Raw genomic sequence first — 14598 nt, 5'->3', positions numbered from 1 at the left:
GGGTAATTTAGGGGCGTGACATTTGCTGTGAAGGAAACAACAGAGGGTGATGGGAGAGAGAGGTGAAACTTCCAGGTCAAGATAGGCCTCTTTGGGGCCTTTGAGCTGAGACCTAAGAATGAGTAGAAGAAGCCAGTCGTGTAAAATGTCCAGGTCAGAGTATTGCTGGCCCTGGACCAGCAAAGGCTCTTAGGGAGGATGAAGCTTAGCTTGTACAAGGATGGGAAGGCTGGCCAGAGTGGATGAAGCAGAGCTGCTACAGAGGCTGTCGGGGACACAGTGAGAGAGAAGGCGGGGACCCATCATAGCAGGCCCTCTAGGCCAAGGTGAAACATTTGATTTTGATTCTAGCTACAGGAGAGGCCCTTAGAGGGCATGACATCATCTGACTTACAATGTAAAACTATCCCTCTGGCTGCTGTGTGGAGGCACAGAGAACATGGGCAAGAGGAGCAGCAGAGAGATACCGCTGGTTGCCTATTCCCGTGATCGAGGTGCCTCCGAAGCCCAGCACAGCGCTCTTGAAATCTTACTGAGGATAGCGTTTTTGTTTTGTTTTGTTTTGTTTTGTTTTTTGCGGTACACAGGCCTCTCACTGTTGTGGCCTCTCCCATTGAGGAGCACAGGCTCCGGACGCGCAGGCTCAGCGGCCATGGCTCGCGGGCCCAGCTGCTCCGCGGCATGTGGGATCTTCCCGGACCGGGGCACGAACCCGCGTCCCCTGCATCGGCAGGCGGACCCTCAACCACTGCGCCACCAGGGAAGCCCGAGGATAGCTTTTATATGCAATGGAGAATGGATTCTATCTTTTTTTTTTAACCTCAATAGAATAAAAGAAAACTGAACCCCCAATTCTCAGTTTTCTAAACAGAAGATTCTCTAATGCAATGTGCCTAGGAAATCAAAGATCTTATTTCAACTGGAAGATCCTGAATAATAATAACAGCCCCCTGTCGCCATGTGGTCCTCTAGGACTTCAGTTGCAGCTAGTTCTGCTTCCCTCCCAAAGAAGAGAGCCCCAGGGCCTGGCCAGGTGGCAGTGGCCTCTAGGCCAAGTTTTCCTTCTAAGCATTAGATATATTGCTTTCCTCTCTGGGAGCTAATCATTTATGGCTCCAGTTACATTTCCCACAAGGTCTTTGGACTGCAAGGGGAATCCTTATCCAACCCAATTAATAGAGCAATGTTGCACTTTTAAGCTGTCCCCCACCCAACCCATCCATCAACATGATTTGCACACATTAATCAAGGCATTTACAATGGGTTCACCAAGCTTTCCCTCTCACTAGATGAAGAAATGGGACTATTTGGACTTGTGAACCATAACTCTTCCAGAGTCCCTGAAGTCCCGAGCTTGGCTCTGCTAAACGCACAGACAAGGTGAGTTATTAATTACCAATTGAGATAAAGGCCGGGAGAGCATCCCTGAATCATGTCAAGCCAATTTGGATGGTTATGGGATGGGGAGAAAGGGGGAGGCGGCGGTCGGTGAGGAGTGGGTTTCATCTGTTCCAAGTGCTTTTGGACAGACTCCAGTGTTATTTCTCCTCATTTAGACCTGGCTGGAGTGCCCTGAGCTCAGGCCAGCATCCACATCTCTTAACCCAGGGCAGCCTCCTTTGGAGCAAAACAAGGAATCAAGCTTCACAGATGAAGGTGGGCTGGGAAATTCCGTTCTGAAGAGCAGCCTGACTGAAGTCCTTAATTTAGAGAGAGAAATGCCGATGCTGCTGGTGGATGGAACAGCCGCTACCAGGGGCTCCTGATCACACAGATCCGTGGAATTGAGGGAGACAAGGAGAAAGGCTGAAGACCCTGGGCTTTAGGATTGCGACGGGCTTTCTTTCCTGTCCTGCAGCCAACACCCATGCTCCGGGACAGTCCCTTCCTACCCCGTCTGCCCTCACACACTGGATTGTAATAATAATACCACCATGTTTATACATCTTGTCTTTTCAGATGGATTCAGTGAGCTCTCTTTGCGGACACTTTGTGTCATGTCTGTCTTCGTATTTCCAAAGGCCTAATGTTACTAATGTCTAACATTTAGTAAACCCTCAACGAATGTCTGTTAAAACATGAATGAATGGCTGATGGATGGATGGATGGATGGATGGATGGATGGATTCATAACCTAATGACAGAGAGTTAAAGGATTTTTAAATTTTGAGACAAACATTGGCCACCTCTCCAGCCAGGAATGGAGAGCACTTCTAAAACATACTAAAGTTATTTGCTCAGAAACTAAACAGGAAAATGTGTTTATATTTTTCCAATTACTTCTTTCTACTTGAAGTAAAATTCCCCTTTCTTCACTTCACTCCTCTTGTGTTCTGGAAATTCCAGGGGTAGAGGTCTGGGAATAGGCACCATGACATTGGGCTGGGTCAGCCCACCCAGGGGAAACCATCATTTGAACCAGTTTTTCTCCAAATGTGGTCAGCAGACCACTTGTGTCAGAATCCTCTGGAGTGCTTGATAAAAATGCAGATTCCTAGATTCCACATCTGACTTAATGAATCAGAATCTCAAAGGCCTACAAATCTAAGTTTTAAACAAGCTCTCCAGTGTGGCCACGCAACACTGAAGTCTGAGGAGCACTGGTTACAATCTCAGTGGTTCTGTCCTGTGGGAAAATTATGGGTTAGGTGCCATCTCTGTGGATTCAGCATCCATTCTAGACAATAACAACAACATTAATACTAATAACATTAAAGCTAGCAACGGCCAACACAGGAGGGTATCCCATGAGCCAGGCACCTTGTAAAACATATCACACACATTTTCTCAGTGAAACTTCACCCCTGTTCACGGAGGTGGCATTGCCACGCCAGTCTTACAGACGACAAAACTGAGACTTTGAGGGGTGAACTGACGTGCAGAAGCGGGATACAGAGACTGAGCCCCGAGCCCAGGCTCTTATCTATATGATGCTCCAGTGTCACCTATTCAGCAATCAGGGAAGTGACATGAGAAGGAGCAAAGCATCTAACTTTCAGAGCTGTGTTGAAACAGAACAGAGGGAAACAAAGACAACTCCCTAGTGTGGCCAGGAAGGACATGGGGCATGGCGACTCGTGGATAAGCTCAGCTTCGGAAGGGCCATCTCCCACCCCTCCACCTCCGGGCCTCTGCCAACAGACTGGAGACAGCATCTGATAGGATTCCATGGGAGCTTCAGACGGGCTCCCGGGCTGGCTCACAATGATGGGAGCCTTGGGCTTCTATAGACAGAGGGCTGGGGCTCCTGACGCCAAGTTCTGGGTGATAAAAGGGTGGAGGGAAGGAATAAGGACTGTCTTTCCAGGCCAGAGAGCCTACCAACGCCTCCCCACCTCGAGGTTTCCACTTTGAGAGAAAATCTACACCCTTTCTCCTACCCCTGGCTGTGATGAACTAAATCTCACACCTCTGTCTTGGTGGTGATAATGAGATATTATCTGCCCGTCACTTGATCTACATGTTGTGTGTATTCTCAGACTTTAATGAGCTCGTATTTGTCTTCTGTAGCAAAAATATTTCTTTGAGTCTCTCCTTTTTCAAATTGGGGTGAGCAGTTCAAGTAAAGATCTCTCACTATTAAAAAGACAGTCTGCTCCCCGGCACGTCGGTCCGAACCGTTTCTACTACTTCGCAGGGGCCATGGCAGGTGAAGTTTGTCCCTTCAGAAGCAGCCAATGCTTCCTGAGTTTAAGCTGGTGGTCATGTGGCTGGGGGTGTTGGGAGAATTTGAAAGCCATGGGAGTGAGAAGGCAGGAATCCATAAATTGTCTTGGGGGGATATTTTTTCAACAGGGTTGCTCGTCTAAGTACCAGATAATCCAGAAAGTAGTTCAATGAAAAATTTCCCAAGTTTCCCAAGGAAGGTACTTAGGACCATTCTAGATGCATCGGAGAGAAGTTCATTCATTCCACATGATGGCTGGCTTAGGTCAGTGGCTCTCAAAGAGAGCCTGCATCGGCATTCTCTGGAAATTTACAAGCGATACAAATTCTTGCATCCTACCCCAGACCTACGGAATCAACCGGGGTAGGGTTTAGCAATCTGTGTGTAATCAAGCCCTCCAGGTGGTTTTGCTGTAAGCTAACATTTTGGAACTACTAGCGTCTGTAGGCATTAGAGCTTCTTTCCCTCGTGGAGGAACTCAGGTTGAAAAAGGCTGTTATGGGCTTCGAATATCTATATCCATATTTATATCTATATTTATACCGGTTTAAAATATAAAAAAAAGACTATCACTTTAAACTTGAGATTTTTAAAAAATGGAGAACATTCCTAGATGGAAAAATCATTTGCCTCTTCCAGCTCACTTTGGAAGGGCGCTCTATTACTTTCCCCATTCGTGAGGTTTATAACAAATGTGTTCACTGCAGCTGCTCCCCAGGCCTGGGTGGCTGCTCTTACCCACCCACTGCTACGTTTAGAGACCCACACAGCTCTTCTGAGAACTGGAAAAGCAGGACAGAGCTTGGGGCAGAACTTCCACCCCCCCCACCCCCCCCCAACAAACAAAACAGTGATGTAATTAGCGTGCTACAGGATTGGATCTGCAGTTGAGGAGGAACAACTTTAATATTTATCAATAAACAGCAAAGGGCTGAGCACACCTCCTAGGGAAGTAATTAACCATAAAAAAAGGATACTCTGCACAGAGGAATCTCCTCCAAAAAAGGACCTCAGTTAATTGTGAATTGCTTACATACAGCAGGTGAGACAGAATCCATGCCTACCCCTCTCACCTGACACAAGCAACTCTGAATTAACTGGGAGTTTTTTTTTTATAAACACAGCAGCAGAGCCTTTTTTTCTTGGTGGTTAATTACTTCCTTGGGAGGTTGCTTTAATAGTTCCCGTAACAAGGCCATTATTGTCTTTAGCATAATCACTGCCCCATTTGCTTTTGTGCCCTGCCTTTCGGGGTGCCTCTTGCCTCTGCCTGCCAGGAGGGGCCCTGAACTGTGCTCCTTGGGCCGTCCTCAGGCTGGGGACTTGCAGGGTTCCTTCTCCAGCCCCACCACTTCAGGAATTTGGTTTTCTCCTGGTGGGAGCTGGGATCAGGGTGGGGCTGGTGGAGAGGGAAGTGGGTGGCACAGGGCACATTGCGGGAGACTTAGTCCCCCTCCCCTGGGCGCACCGTTCCAGCCTGTTTGCTAAGCTTTCAGCTGCTGCCACCAGCGGCAGGGAAGAAAGCTAGGACAGCAGCTCCTTTCTGGAAGAGGAAGGAGTGGATCTGTAAACAACCGCTTTGCTTGGTGAAACCACCAGGGACCGGAAGCAAAAACAGTGAACATTACCAGGAAAACTAGTGCAATTTTGACCGTCTCTCTTGGGGAAAAAAATGTATATGGACTTACGGCTCACTTTATTCAAAAGTGAATTAAAGTGGCTTCTATTTTGGCTCTGTTTCAGGAAGGTAAATGAATGAACGGGAGCTCTGTAAACTGCATCAATCTATAAACTTTTTCTTGACTGGTGTGCTCCTATCAGCGTATGCACATTTGTTTACTTACAAATTGTAGACAGGTTACAGCTGCAGTCATAGGCTAACGTGTAAAATGTCTATCAGGAGGATGAAGAAAAAGAAAAATAGCATGTCTGATACTTTCAGCCTTAACCCAATGGATTGCACCTCACTCTGGACATCAGTGAAGCTTTCTGACCCCTTGGGGCCATGAGGGCAGGGGCTGACAGTCCCAGAGCCCAGGGACTGGCACATACAAGACAATACATATTTTTGTTAAATAATCAGACTCATACCCTCTTATACACTGAAATAGCTTCTGCCCTGAGGCGATTCTGACCAGTTAGCCATTTTGGTAGGGGTGGATGGCAAGCTGGTACTAATGTTACCGGAGCATGAATCTGTGTTCTCAGGAAATCACGTGGTCCATATGCTACTGCACCCCCATTTAGCCCCAGAATCTTAGCACTCCACCAGGAAACAACACAGGAAAATTCAGCTAGGCGTACAGAGCAGAGGTTAGCAAACTTCCTGTAAGGGGTCAGAGAGTGCAAATTTTAGGCTTCGTCTCGGCCAACTAACCAACATTGCCTTTGAGGGTGAAAGCAGGACTAACATAAATGAATAGTCGTGTCTGTGCTCCAACAAAACTCTACTTATGGACACTGAAATCTGAATTCCACATAGTTTTCATGTGTTGTGAAATATTCTCCTTCTTTAGGTTTTATTCCCCTCAACCGTTAAAAATGTAAAAACCATCTTTTGCTCGCAGGCCGGTACAAAACCAGGCAGTGGGTCGGATTTGGCCCAAGGGCTGTGGTTTGCCAACCACTGGGTAGAACATGGACTTTGGAGTCAGAGCTGGGTTTGGGTCATGATTTTACTATTGGTGACTAAGTTATCTTTAAAAAGTTACTTAATTGCTCTCTAGGCCTTCCCTGGTTTCCTCATTTGTAAAAGTAACATCTCAAAGGGCTGAAAGGATGAAGGGATGCACTGCTTACCACCTCTTAGCTCAGGGTGAGCACATACTGTCATCACCAGCACAGATTTGTTTGTAACTCCCTGCCCTGGAAGGCCTGGCAGGGACGGTCACCCAAAGGCAAAGGCAGGGCCCGGCCACCTTTCTGTGGCAATGTGTACTTGAGAAACCAAAGCCAGCATCCAATCCCAGTGCCTCCAGCCCACGTCTCCAGGAGTCCCCGTTGGCCCGAGGATGCCCGTCCTCCGCTGCGCTTGCTTCAAAGGAAATGTTACGACAACATTTGACAATAGCTGAGGGGAGGTCTTTCAGGATAAAGGACTCATGATGACCATCTATAAACAATGCTCTGCTCTTGAGGGGCTGGGAGTTAGAAGACGCTTGCTCACCTCCCTCATTATCCTTGTTATCCGCACAGGAGGTTTCCATGGCAACGTTGCATCCAGGCCCTCTCCAGCCGGTCTGGCAGACACACTGCCAGCTGTTCTGACCCAGTGTGCATCTCCCGTTGCCGTTGCACAAATCGGGGCAGCCATCTGGTTGGAGAAATGGAGAGAATGAGAAGGAGGAACGTGAGGCCGCGCTGGGGCAGCAGGGGAGCCATGCAAAGGGGGAGCAAGGCCACAGGGCAGCCGCTGGGCCAGCCGCAGAATGGGGCCCGGACCTGCCTTGGGAAGAGTCGGGGAAGCAGGCGACTCATGCGGTTGCAAGGCGTTAGCAGGGGCCCAGATGCAGAGGATCCCCAATGACACTGACCTGTGCGTAGGGGTCTGAGGCAACCTTCCCAGAGTGGGGAACATTCCAGAAAGCTAAACTAGCCCTGAGCTTACAACACACCTAGCTAGGCCATTATTTCCAGCCCGCTGGCTCCGGATGGATGCTACCTCAAGAAAAATCTTTTCTTTCTTTCTGTTTTCAGAAGAGCCTTCTGCAGAAGAGAGAAAATTCCCTATCAACCCAGAGTGGAGGCAGAGTGCCCTCCATCTTTCAGAATTTTAAAGCTAAATTTACAGGCGATTAGCACGAGCTTCTTATGACCAAGAGCTGGATGGTTCTGCTGGGCTATTTTCATATTTTTGTAGTATTTCGCTTTAAGGGGCACTTAAAAATGTTGGCTGCCAATCATTCAACCTATTTATGGCGTGATTTTAAAATAATGCAGGATCGGAAGGCTGGGGAAAGAGTAGGTGCTGAGTGCCATGAATCGGGAAAAGACAGAGGGATGCTTATGCCCGTGGGGGACGGCAGTGGGGTTCGAGTGATTCCTATTTTGTGGTTTTCTTTTCCTTTTGGGGGTGTGTGTGCGTGAAATCAGCAGCCTACCTCATTCCCTAATTGCTCCAGCACCCAAAACAATTGCAGCTATTACTCTCCTGACCTGAGCGTGGGCAAAGAGAGCCTGGATGAGGAAGGAAGAGAAAGAGCTGGGGGCACTAGAGTGAGATGGGGAGTCTCTGTGGCAAAGCCTCTGTCGCCATTTATAAGCTGTAGAGAGAAGCACAGGATCGGGAGGATGTGGCCACACTCACAGAACCTACTTGCTGGCAAGAATTCCTAGATACCCTTTAACAGCTTTACTGAGGTGTAATTTACATACCATAAAATTCACCTGTTTTAAGTGTACTGTACAAGGCAATGACTTCGAGGAAATTTACGGCATTATGGAACCTAGGTATGTTTCCCTACTACGTTTAAGACCATTAATTTAATTGTCCTCAGAAAATAACTCTCCTGAATCTCTCTCTCTCTCTCTCTCATTCTGTCTTGACGTCTGCTACCATCTCTATCTCCATCTCTTTCTATATCTATTTTTAAACTACACAAAGAGCAGGGTAGCTTGGGCCATGGCGGAGGGAGCACTTTGTAATGATGGAGGTAATTGATTTGAAACCTTTGTGGCCCACATCTTCTGAATCGAAAGTGTGCACCTCCCCCTACTTCTCTCTCCAGCGTTCCAGAGGCCGTCACCTGGCAGCCTTCCTCTCTTCCCTCGAGTACCCCTTACAAGAATGCGAATAAACCTAATTTGTGCAAGTGGCAGCGGTGGGAATTTAAAGGACTCCTCCTGAGAAGAAAGGGCTGGAGGGTTTGAAATTGAGTTGAAATTTACTTCTTTAAGGAGTTTCACTCCTCAACGCTTATTCCCTCCCATCCTTTCCAGAATGTGGTATGCATGGGTTAGGACCTGGGAGAACAAGGTAAGCAACAGAAGAGACGTGCCACGTGCAGAAGTCTCTGTAAGGAAGACGAGCTGTCTTGAGAGGAGGAATGAGGAGACGATTACCTGCGAATCTTTTCTTTAGTTGAAGAACCTGGCACTAAATCCACGATGTGCGCAAATCATCAGTGTTTGCATATCTGAAAAAAGACTTAACTTGTCCCCATACCTATCCTCACAAAAAGAGTCACATTTCCATACCTTCCTTACCAAGGAGGTGACCACAGCCCTACCTGGAATACCTGTGACTCTCCCCCTTTATACCTTGAGAGAGAGCGCTGGGAAGGGAGGCCAGCCCCAGTGGGTGTCAGAGAAATGCCACAAATATTTCTGCAGGAGCAAAATGCAACTCAGTAGGAAAAGCCCAAGGGACATTTCACAAATTCTCGAGGAAAAGAGAGTATCTTCAACCTCCAGCCACCCCCAGCTTTACAGTTTCTACCAGTAAGTTCTAGGGAATGGATCACAGAGAATACACTACATGACAGACCTACCAGCATTCACCTGGCACGGTATCTATTATATGTGCTTTGTTATTTAGCTACTTTGAGGTCTCATGTTTGAATAAAATCATGCACAAAGCCTCAACAGAAGCCTCACTGTGTAGGAAACCCACGTCCACTACATAAAAGTCAAATTTGCGAAGAACACTATACTAGCATGTCAGTCAGAGAGATGCGCTCAAAATGTGCACGCTCCTAGATTGAACGAGGCTTTTTTTCCCCTTCTCTTTCTCTCTCGATTCCCCCCCCCTTCTCCCCGACCCACTGAAGCGAGATAAACAGACCACAGTCGTGGGTTTTCTCCACATCGTGTGAGGAAGATGAAAACACAAACAGTGGGGAAGCTCGCAGATTTCTGAGAAGTTCTGGGGCAGCTGGGAATTAATGGACGGGACTTTGTTTTTTAGCTCGAAGAGGAAGAAAGCAGCCTTGCTGAATGCATGGCGTTGCTAGGCAACTCCAAGCTACCCCCCCCCAGCACAAGTTCCTTCTGCTGGTGGCCTTCTGAGGAGGTGATTCGTTGTGTTTGTAAAGTGCAAAGCCAGCCTCCACTTAAGGGAAAACAAAACGTAGGAAGTAATTAGTCTGGAGGGCAAATGGGTATCAGGTAGTGGCTATTCTCTGGAGAGGAATCTGTAACTGGAGTTGAATTGGGCTTATGGACTCATACTTCGGGATCCATGAGGTCTCCTGCATGGAGTCTTCTGGATTTCAGGCTAGCTAGCACTGCCCCTTCCTTGAGTGCCTATCTCTGAGACCACCGATACAGGAGGCCTTAGGCACAGCTGTCTGATTCTGTGCAGGTGGCGGGCTGGCTGTTGGAGACTTCAGGTTCTAGCGTGACCCTAGACTAGAGATTCTCAACTGAGGCAATTCTGTCCCCCATCCCTCCCTCCAGGGGACATGTGGCAATGTCTGGAGACACTTTTGATGATCACATCTAGGGGAGGATGCTACTGACATCTGGTGGGTAGAGGATGGATGTTCAGCATCTTAAAATGCCTAGGACAGCCCCCACAACAAAGAACGATACAGCCCCGAACGTCAGTAGTGCTGAGGTTGAGAAAGCCTGCCCTTGACCTAAAGCTGCATGAGAGCTGAGATTTCCCTGTTTGCTGTTGCATCCCAGCACCTGCCCTAGTGTCAGGCACATAGTAGGTGCTTAAATGAATGGAAAGCAGTCAGGTGGTGCCAGTATCATTTCAGCCTGGCTCTCATCTATAGACTCTTCTGAGAGTGATGAGAAGCTAGTGGGACCTCTTTCTCAAAGATCTAAGTCTTCTTCCCAGGGAGAACTTTCAAGGGCAACAGTGATATCTTGGGATGGTTCTCTCGCGCTTCCCATACTTCTGGCAGAGTGGAAATGGAATAGCTTCCAAGACTTTTCTGCACATAGAATTCCAACCACTAGGAGAAATATATCTGTTGGCACAGTTGCCAGGTAGGCAGGCTTTCTGTCTTAACAAAAATTAGAGCTGATGCAGCAATTTGGGATTAAAAACAAAACAAAAGCCAAGCACACAGAGGGCTCCCGAATTTTCAGCTCTTTCCCTGATCTCTGGACCTGGACTCCAACTTGCATTTCAGCATCTCCATCTGTTCACTCACAAGCATCTCAAACTCAGCAGAATTCAGTGTCTTGATCTTTCTTCCCCTCCCAAACTCTGATTCCTTGATCAACGAATGGCACATGCATGTACACCCCACTGGCCGAGACTGAAACCTTGGAGTCACTGTTAATTACCCTCCCCCACCTCCTCTCTCATCTCATGTATCTGGTCAAAAACCAAGTCCTGCCTAATTTTCCTCTTTACTGTAAGAAGCCCTACCTGCTCTTCCTAAATATCTCTAGAATCTGCTCTCCACTCCCACCCCTACTGTTACTACGTTAACCTAAGCCATCCTCATCTCTGGTTTAGACTCTGGTCAAAGCCATCTAACTGGTCTCCCTGCCTCCGGTCTTGCACCATCATCCATTTCTCTCTGTTCTGGACATTGCTGAAAATACTTCTATAGCTTTCCATTGACCCTGGGGCAAAGTCTGAAGTCCCTACCCTGGCTTCCAGATCTTACATGAACTGGTTGTCAACACATCAGCCTAACTCAATATCACTTTAGGCTTTGTTCAGACTGAAGCCATTTGGCCTTTCCTTATCTGCCTAACTTCAACCCATCCTTCGCCCAAGTCATCTCCAGGGAGCCTTTCCAAAGCTCCCAAATCAAGGCTAGCTCCACCTGTCATGGTACCTTTATCCTACCCTATCCTATCCCATCCACCACACTGAATCCCAACTGTCTGGCAACTCCCTGATGCTTGCTAGCCCTTGTAGCAGCCCTTCCTTAAGACATTTTACTGTCACCTGCAGGAAAATTGTTGTAATAAAGGTACACATCGTCATTAACTGCCATTTGAATGGGGCCCCTAGAACTGTGCAGTGTACAACTGCTCTGGGCATTTCTGTTATGACGTAAACCTGTCAGGGCAGGGACCACGTCTATCTTGTTTACTCTTGGATTGCCAGTACTCAACACAGAGTCAGGGGATGGATGAACGAATGACTTTTGACTGAAATCAGCATCTCTAATGCCTTTGGCAGAGTGAAGATGGAACAGTTTCCAAGACTTTTCTACACACAAGATTCCAAAGACTGGGGAAAAAAAAAAAAATCCATCGACACAGTTACCAGATAGTACCACAGTTACTTTCTGCCCCAACAAAAATTAGGCATGAGCAAAATAATGTCTACAGCACAGTAAAAAGGGGAGCATAAATGTACTTGAAGAAAGCTATACTTGCCATAAAAGGCTTTTCTAAAAAAGCATCAAGAAACGTTCTGCCATGTGCAGCAATTGAGAGGTAGAGATAAGTGGCTAATACGGTAGAAAGGATGTGGAAAGAGAAGTAGGATTTTAACATTCAACATCGGGCGCACCTTAGAAAAGCAGAGAGGGCAACACCCAGATGGGAATGCAAGTGAAAACACAGAACAGGCTGCATGTCAACACAGAGAGATGACAAGGAAAGCCAGAGAAGGGAGACGTCCCTGCTTGGTTCAAGAGACCATTAGGCGAGCTACTGCAGCCTGGACTACACCCCTGTAGGAAGGCTTTTCTGAACCAAGGGGAAAACCTTAACCCAGTTCGGAGTCAGAGGTCTGAGATTAAAACCTAGATCTGCAAAAAAAAAAAACCCCAAAAAACCTAGAATCTGCCTCTTGTTGTCTGTGTGACCTTGAGCTGGTAGCTTCACCTTTCACCCCCGTCTGTAAAACTATATATCTTGCTAATAAATCTTATTTCTTGTCCTTCCCAACAGAATGCAACCTGCACAAGGGCTAGGATTTTTGCCTCTCTTGTTCACTGAGGTATCCTCAGTGTCTAGAAAAATAGTTGGCGTATGACAGACACGCAATCAACGTTTGCTGAATGAATGAATGAAGAGGGATGATGGTAATACTTACTCTGTACAGATGTCAGAGGGGTAAAATGGAATGAGAAAGGCAAAGATCGCGCACATTGAGCTTGAGCACATGGTAAATGCTCAATAGAGAGTAGTACTTACAGTTGCTCATGTTGATATAATTTTTGATATTACAAATATTATAATTAGCGGCAGGCTTTTTTGGGGGGGGCATAGTTTGAAGTGCAGGCCACTTTTTCTTGCCTCACCTCCAGATCAGGAAAAAAAAAAAACCAAGAGCCTAGCCTATTTCAAATTAAGAAATGGAGGCTTCTGGGGTGTCCTGAGTGTGTGATTGCATCACATCCTAGGAAATCCTCACTCCCCTTTGCCCACCAGCCAAGAATCTAGTAATGTCACTAGAAGTGTTTTCAGAAAACCCACTGATGCTGAGGGTGACTCTGAAGGGCAAGAGAGTTGAAGGTGAAATAAGTGATGACTTCCTTTTGGGCGGCATTGTACTTCTGCTTGTTAACTTAATGAGGGAACCCCCCTCCCCCAACTGTTTTAAACATGACTGTTTTCTCAGAGCTGTGCACTGTTGGAACTGAGGAACGGACACACACTGGAAATACGTAATAGAGTGTCTGCCGTTGCACTCCAGAACTCTTTAGACTTGCAAACAGCTGAGGTGCTGGGGATCACTGGGGCTTTGGTGGCCGTTTCTACTGAACAGCAGTGACAAACGCTCAAAAATTAATCTGGTGTTTCAAGACACTCCGGGGAAAACTCCAACTAATTTGAGAAGACTGACTGCCAAAGGAGCATTCTGGTCCCAGAAAACAGCAAGGCTTGTCCTCTAGCTCATCTCTGTGAGCAGGAGGGAGTGGTGAAGAGGCACAAACTGGCATGGACGCTCAGCCATGAACCTGAGCTTGAACAAGTGCCCCTGCTTTGTCACAGAAGTTGTGGAAAATCCAGAGGCAGATGTTCCTCTTCGTTTCAACAGCGTGTGTATGTCTTTAAGGGTTTGCACAGGGGTGGGGGGGAGGGGGAGGGGGAGGGCTGGGAAGGGCAGTGATCCTTTCCATGGTCTAACGTTCCTCTTTTGCTCTTAAGGCAGAAGTCATGCCCCTCCGCCCCGGCAGCAACAGAAACGGCAGAGCTTCCGTGAGGTGATGTAAGTTTGGATCCAGGTGTCAATGCTGCGTGTTTCCTGGACGCACCAGGATTCTCACTGATCAGCATCATTTCTGTCAGTATGGGAAAAGGAAGGCAGCGGGCTCAGCCTTGGGCTCAGAAAACGAAATGCATCTTATTTTGTACTGTTTTGATGCTTTGAACTCCTACTAACTAACAAATTTTTTTAAAAGTAGAAATCATGGACTTCCCTGGTGGTGCAGTGGATGAGAATCCGCCTCCTAGTGCAGGGGACACGGGTTCGAGCCCTGGTCCGGAAAGATCCCACATGCCGCGGAGCAACTAAGCCTGTGTGCCACAACTACCGAGCCTGTGCTCTAGAGCTCGCGAGCCACAACTACTGAGCCTGCGTGCCACAACTACTGAAGCCCGTGTGCCTACAGCCCGTGCTCCACAACAAAGAGAAGCCACGGCAATGAGAAGCCTGCGCACCGCAAGGAAGAGTAGCCCCCGCTCACTGCAGCTAGAGAAGGCCTGCATGCAGCAATGAAGACCCAACATGGCCAAAAAATAAATAAATAAAATAAATTAAAAAAAAAAAAGGTAGAAACCATGAGGGGAGGAAACAGAGTTTAGGCAGCAGTAGCCGGGAATAGCTCTTCTTGGGAGGGAAATCCCATGTCAATTGCTTAGTGAATTGGGACTGAGTCATTATCACCCAGTAGTACTGGGGTCCAACACAAGCCTTGCTTTCCTTGAGGGGAGCCTGCTTTCTTCCCCTGGAACAATACCTTTCTTTATCCCACTTCACCCAATCAGAGGAGGATGTCATGGGTAGTGATGCGCACATATCAGCAGGTTGCCAAGGCCCACAGCGACTGGGGCCACGCTGA

The 14598-nt window shown here is 47.5% G+C and overlaps 1 protein-coding gene across 1 annotated transcript in view; it reads right to left on the bottom strand.

Annotated features, from left to right (window-relative positions):
* The window catches only part of TENM2 (teneurin transmembrane protein 2), a 465471-nt gene that overhangs the window by 121759 nt on the left and 329114 nt on the right, over nucleotides 1-14598 (bottom strand). Inside the window, exon 13 of the mRNA XM_089909643.1 lies at nucleotides 6834-6980. Within this exon, the coding sequence (XP_089765769.1) occupies nucleotides 6834-6980 (147 nt within the window). The remainder of the gene's footprint in view (nucleotides 1-6833; nucleotides 6981-14598) is intronic.

The sequence above is a fragment of the Delphinapterus leucas genome, chromosome 3 (assembly GCF_059928025.1).
Source record: "Delphinapterus leucas isolate spDelLeu-1000000601 "Yukka" chromosome 3, BTC_Dleu_Yukka2, whole genome shotgun sequence".
NCBI lineage: Eukaryota > Metazoa > Chordata > Mammalia > Artiodactyla > Monodontidae > Delphinapterus > Delphinapterus leucas.
Note: the sequence above shows the minus strand (reverse complement) of the source record. Positions and strands in the feature narration are given on the sequence as shown.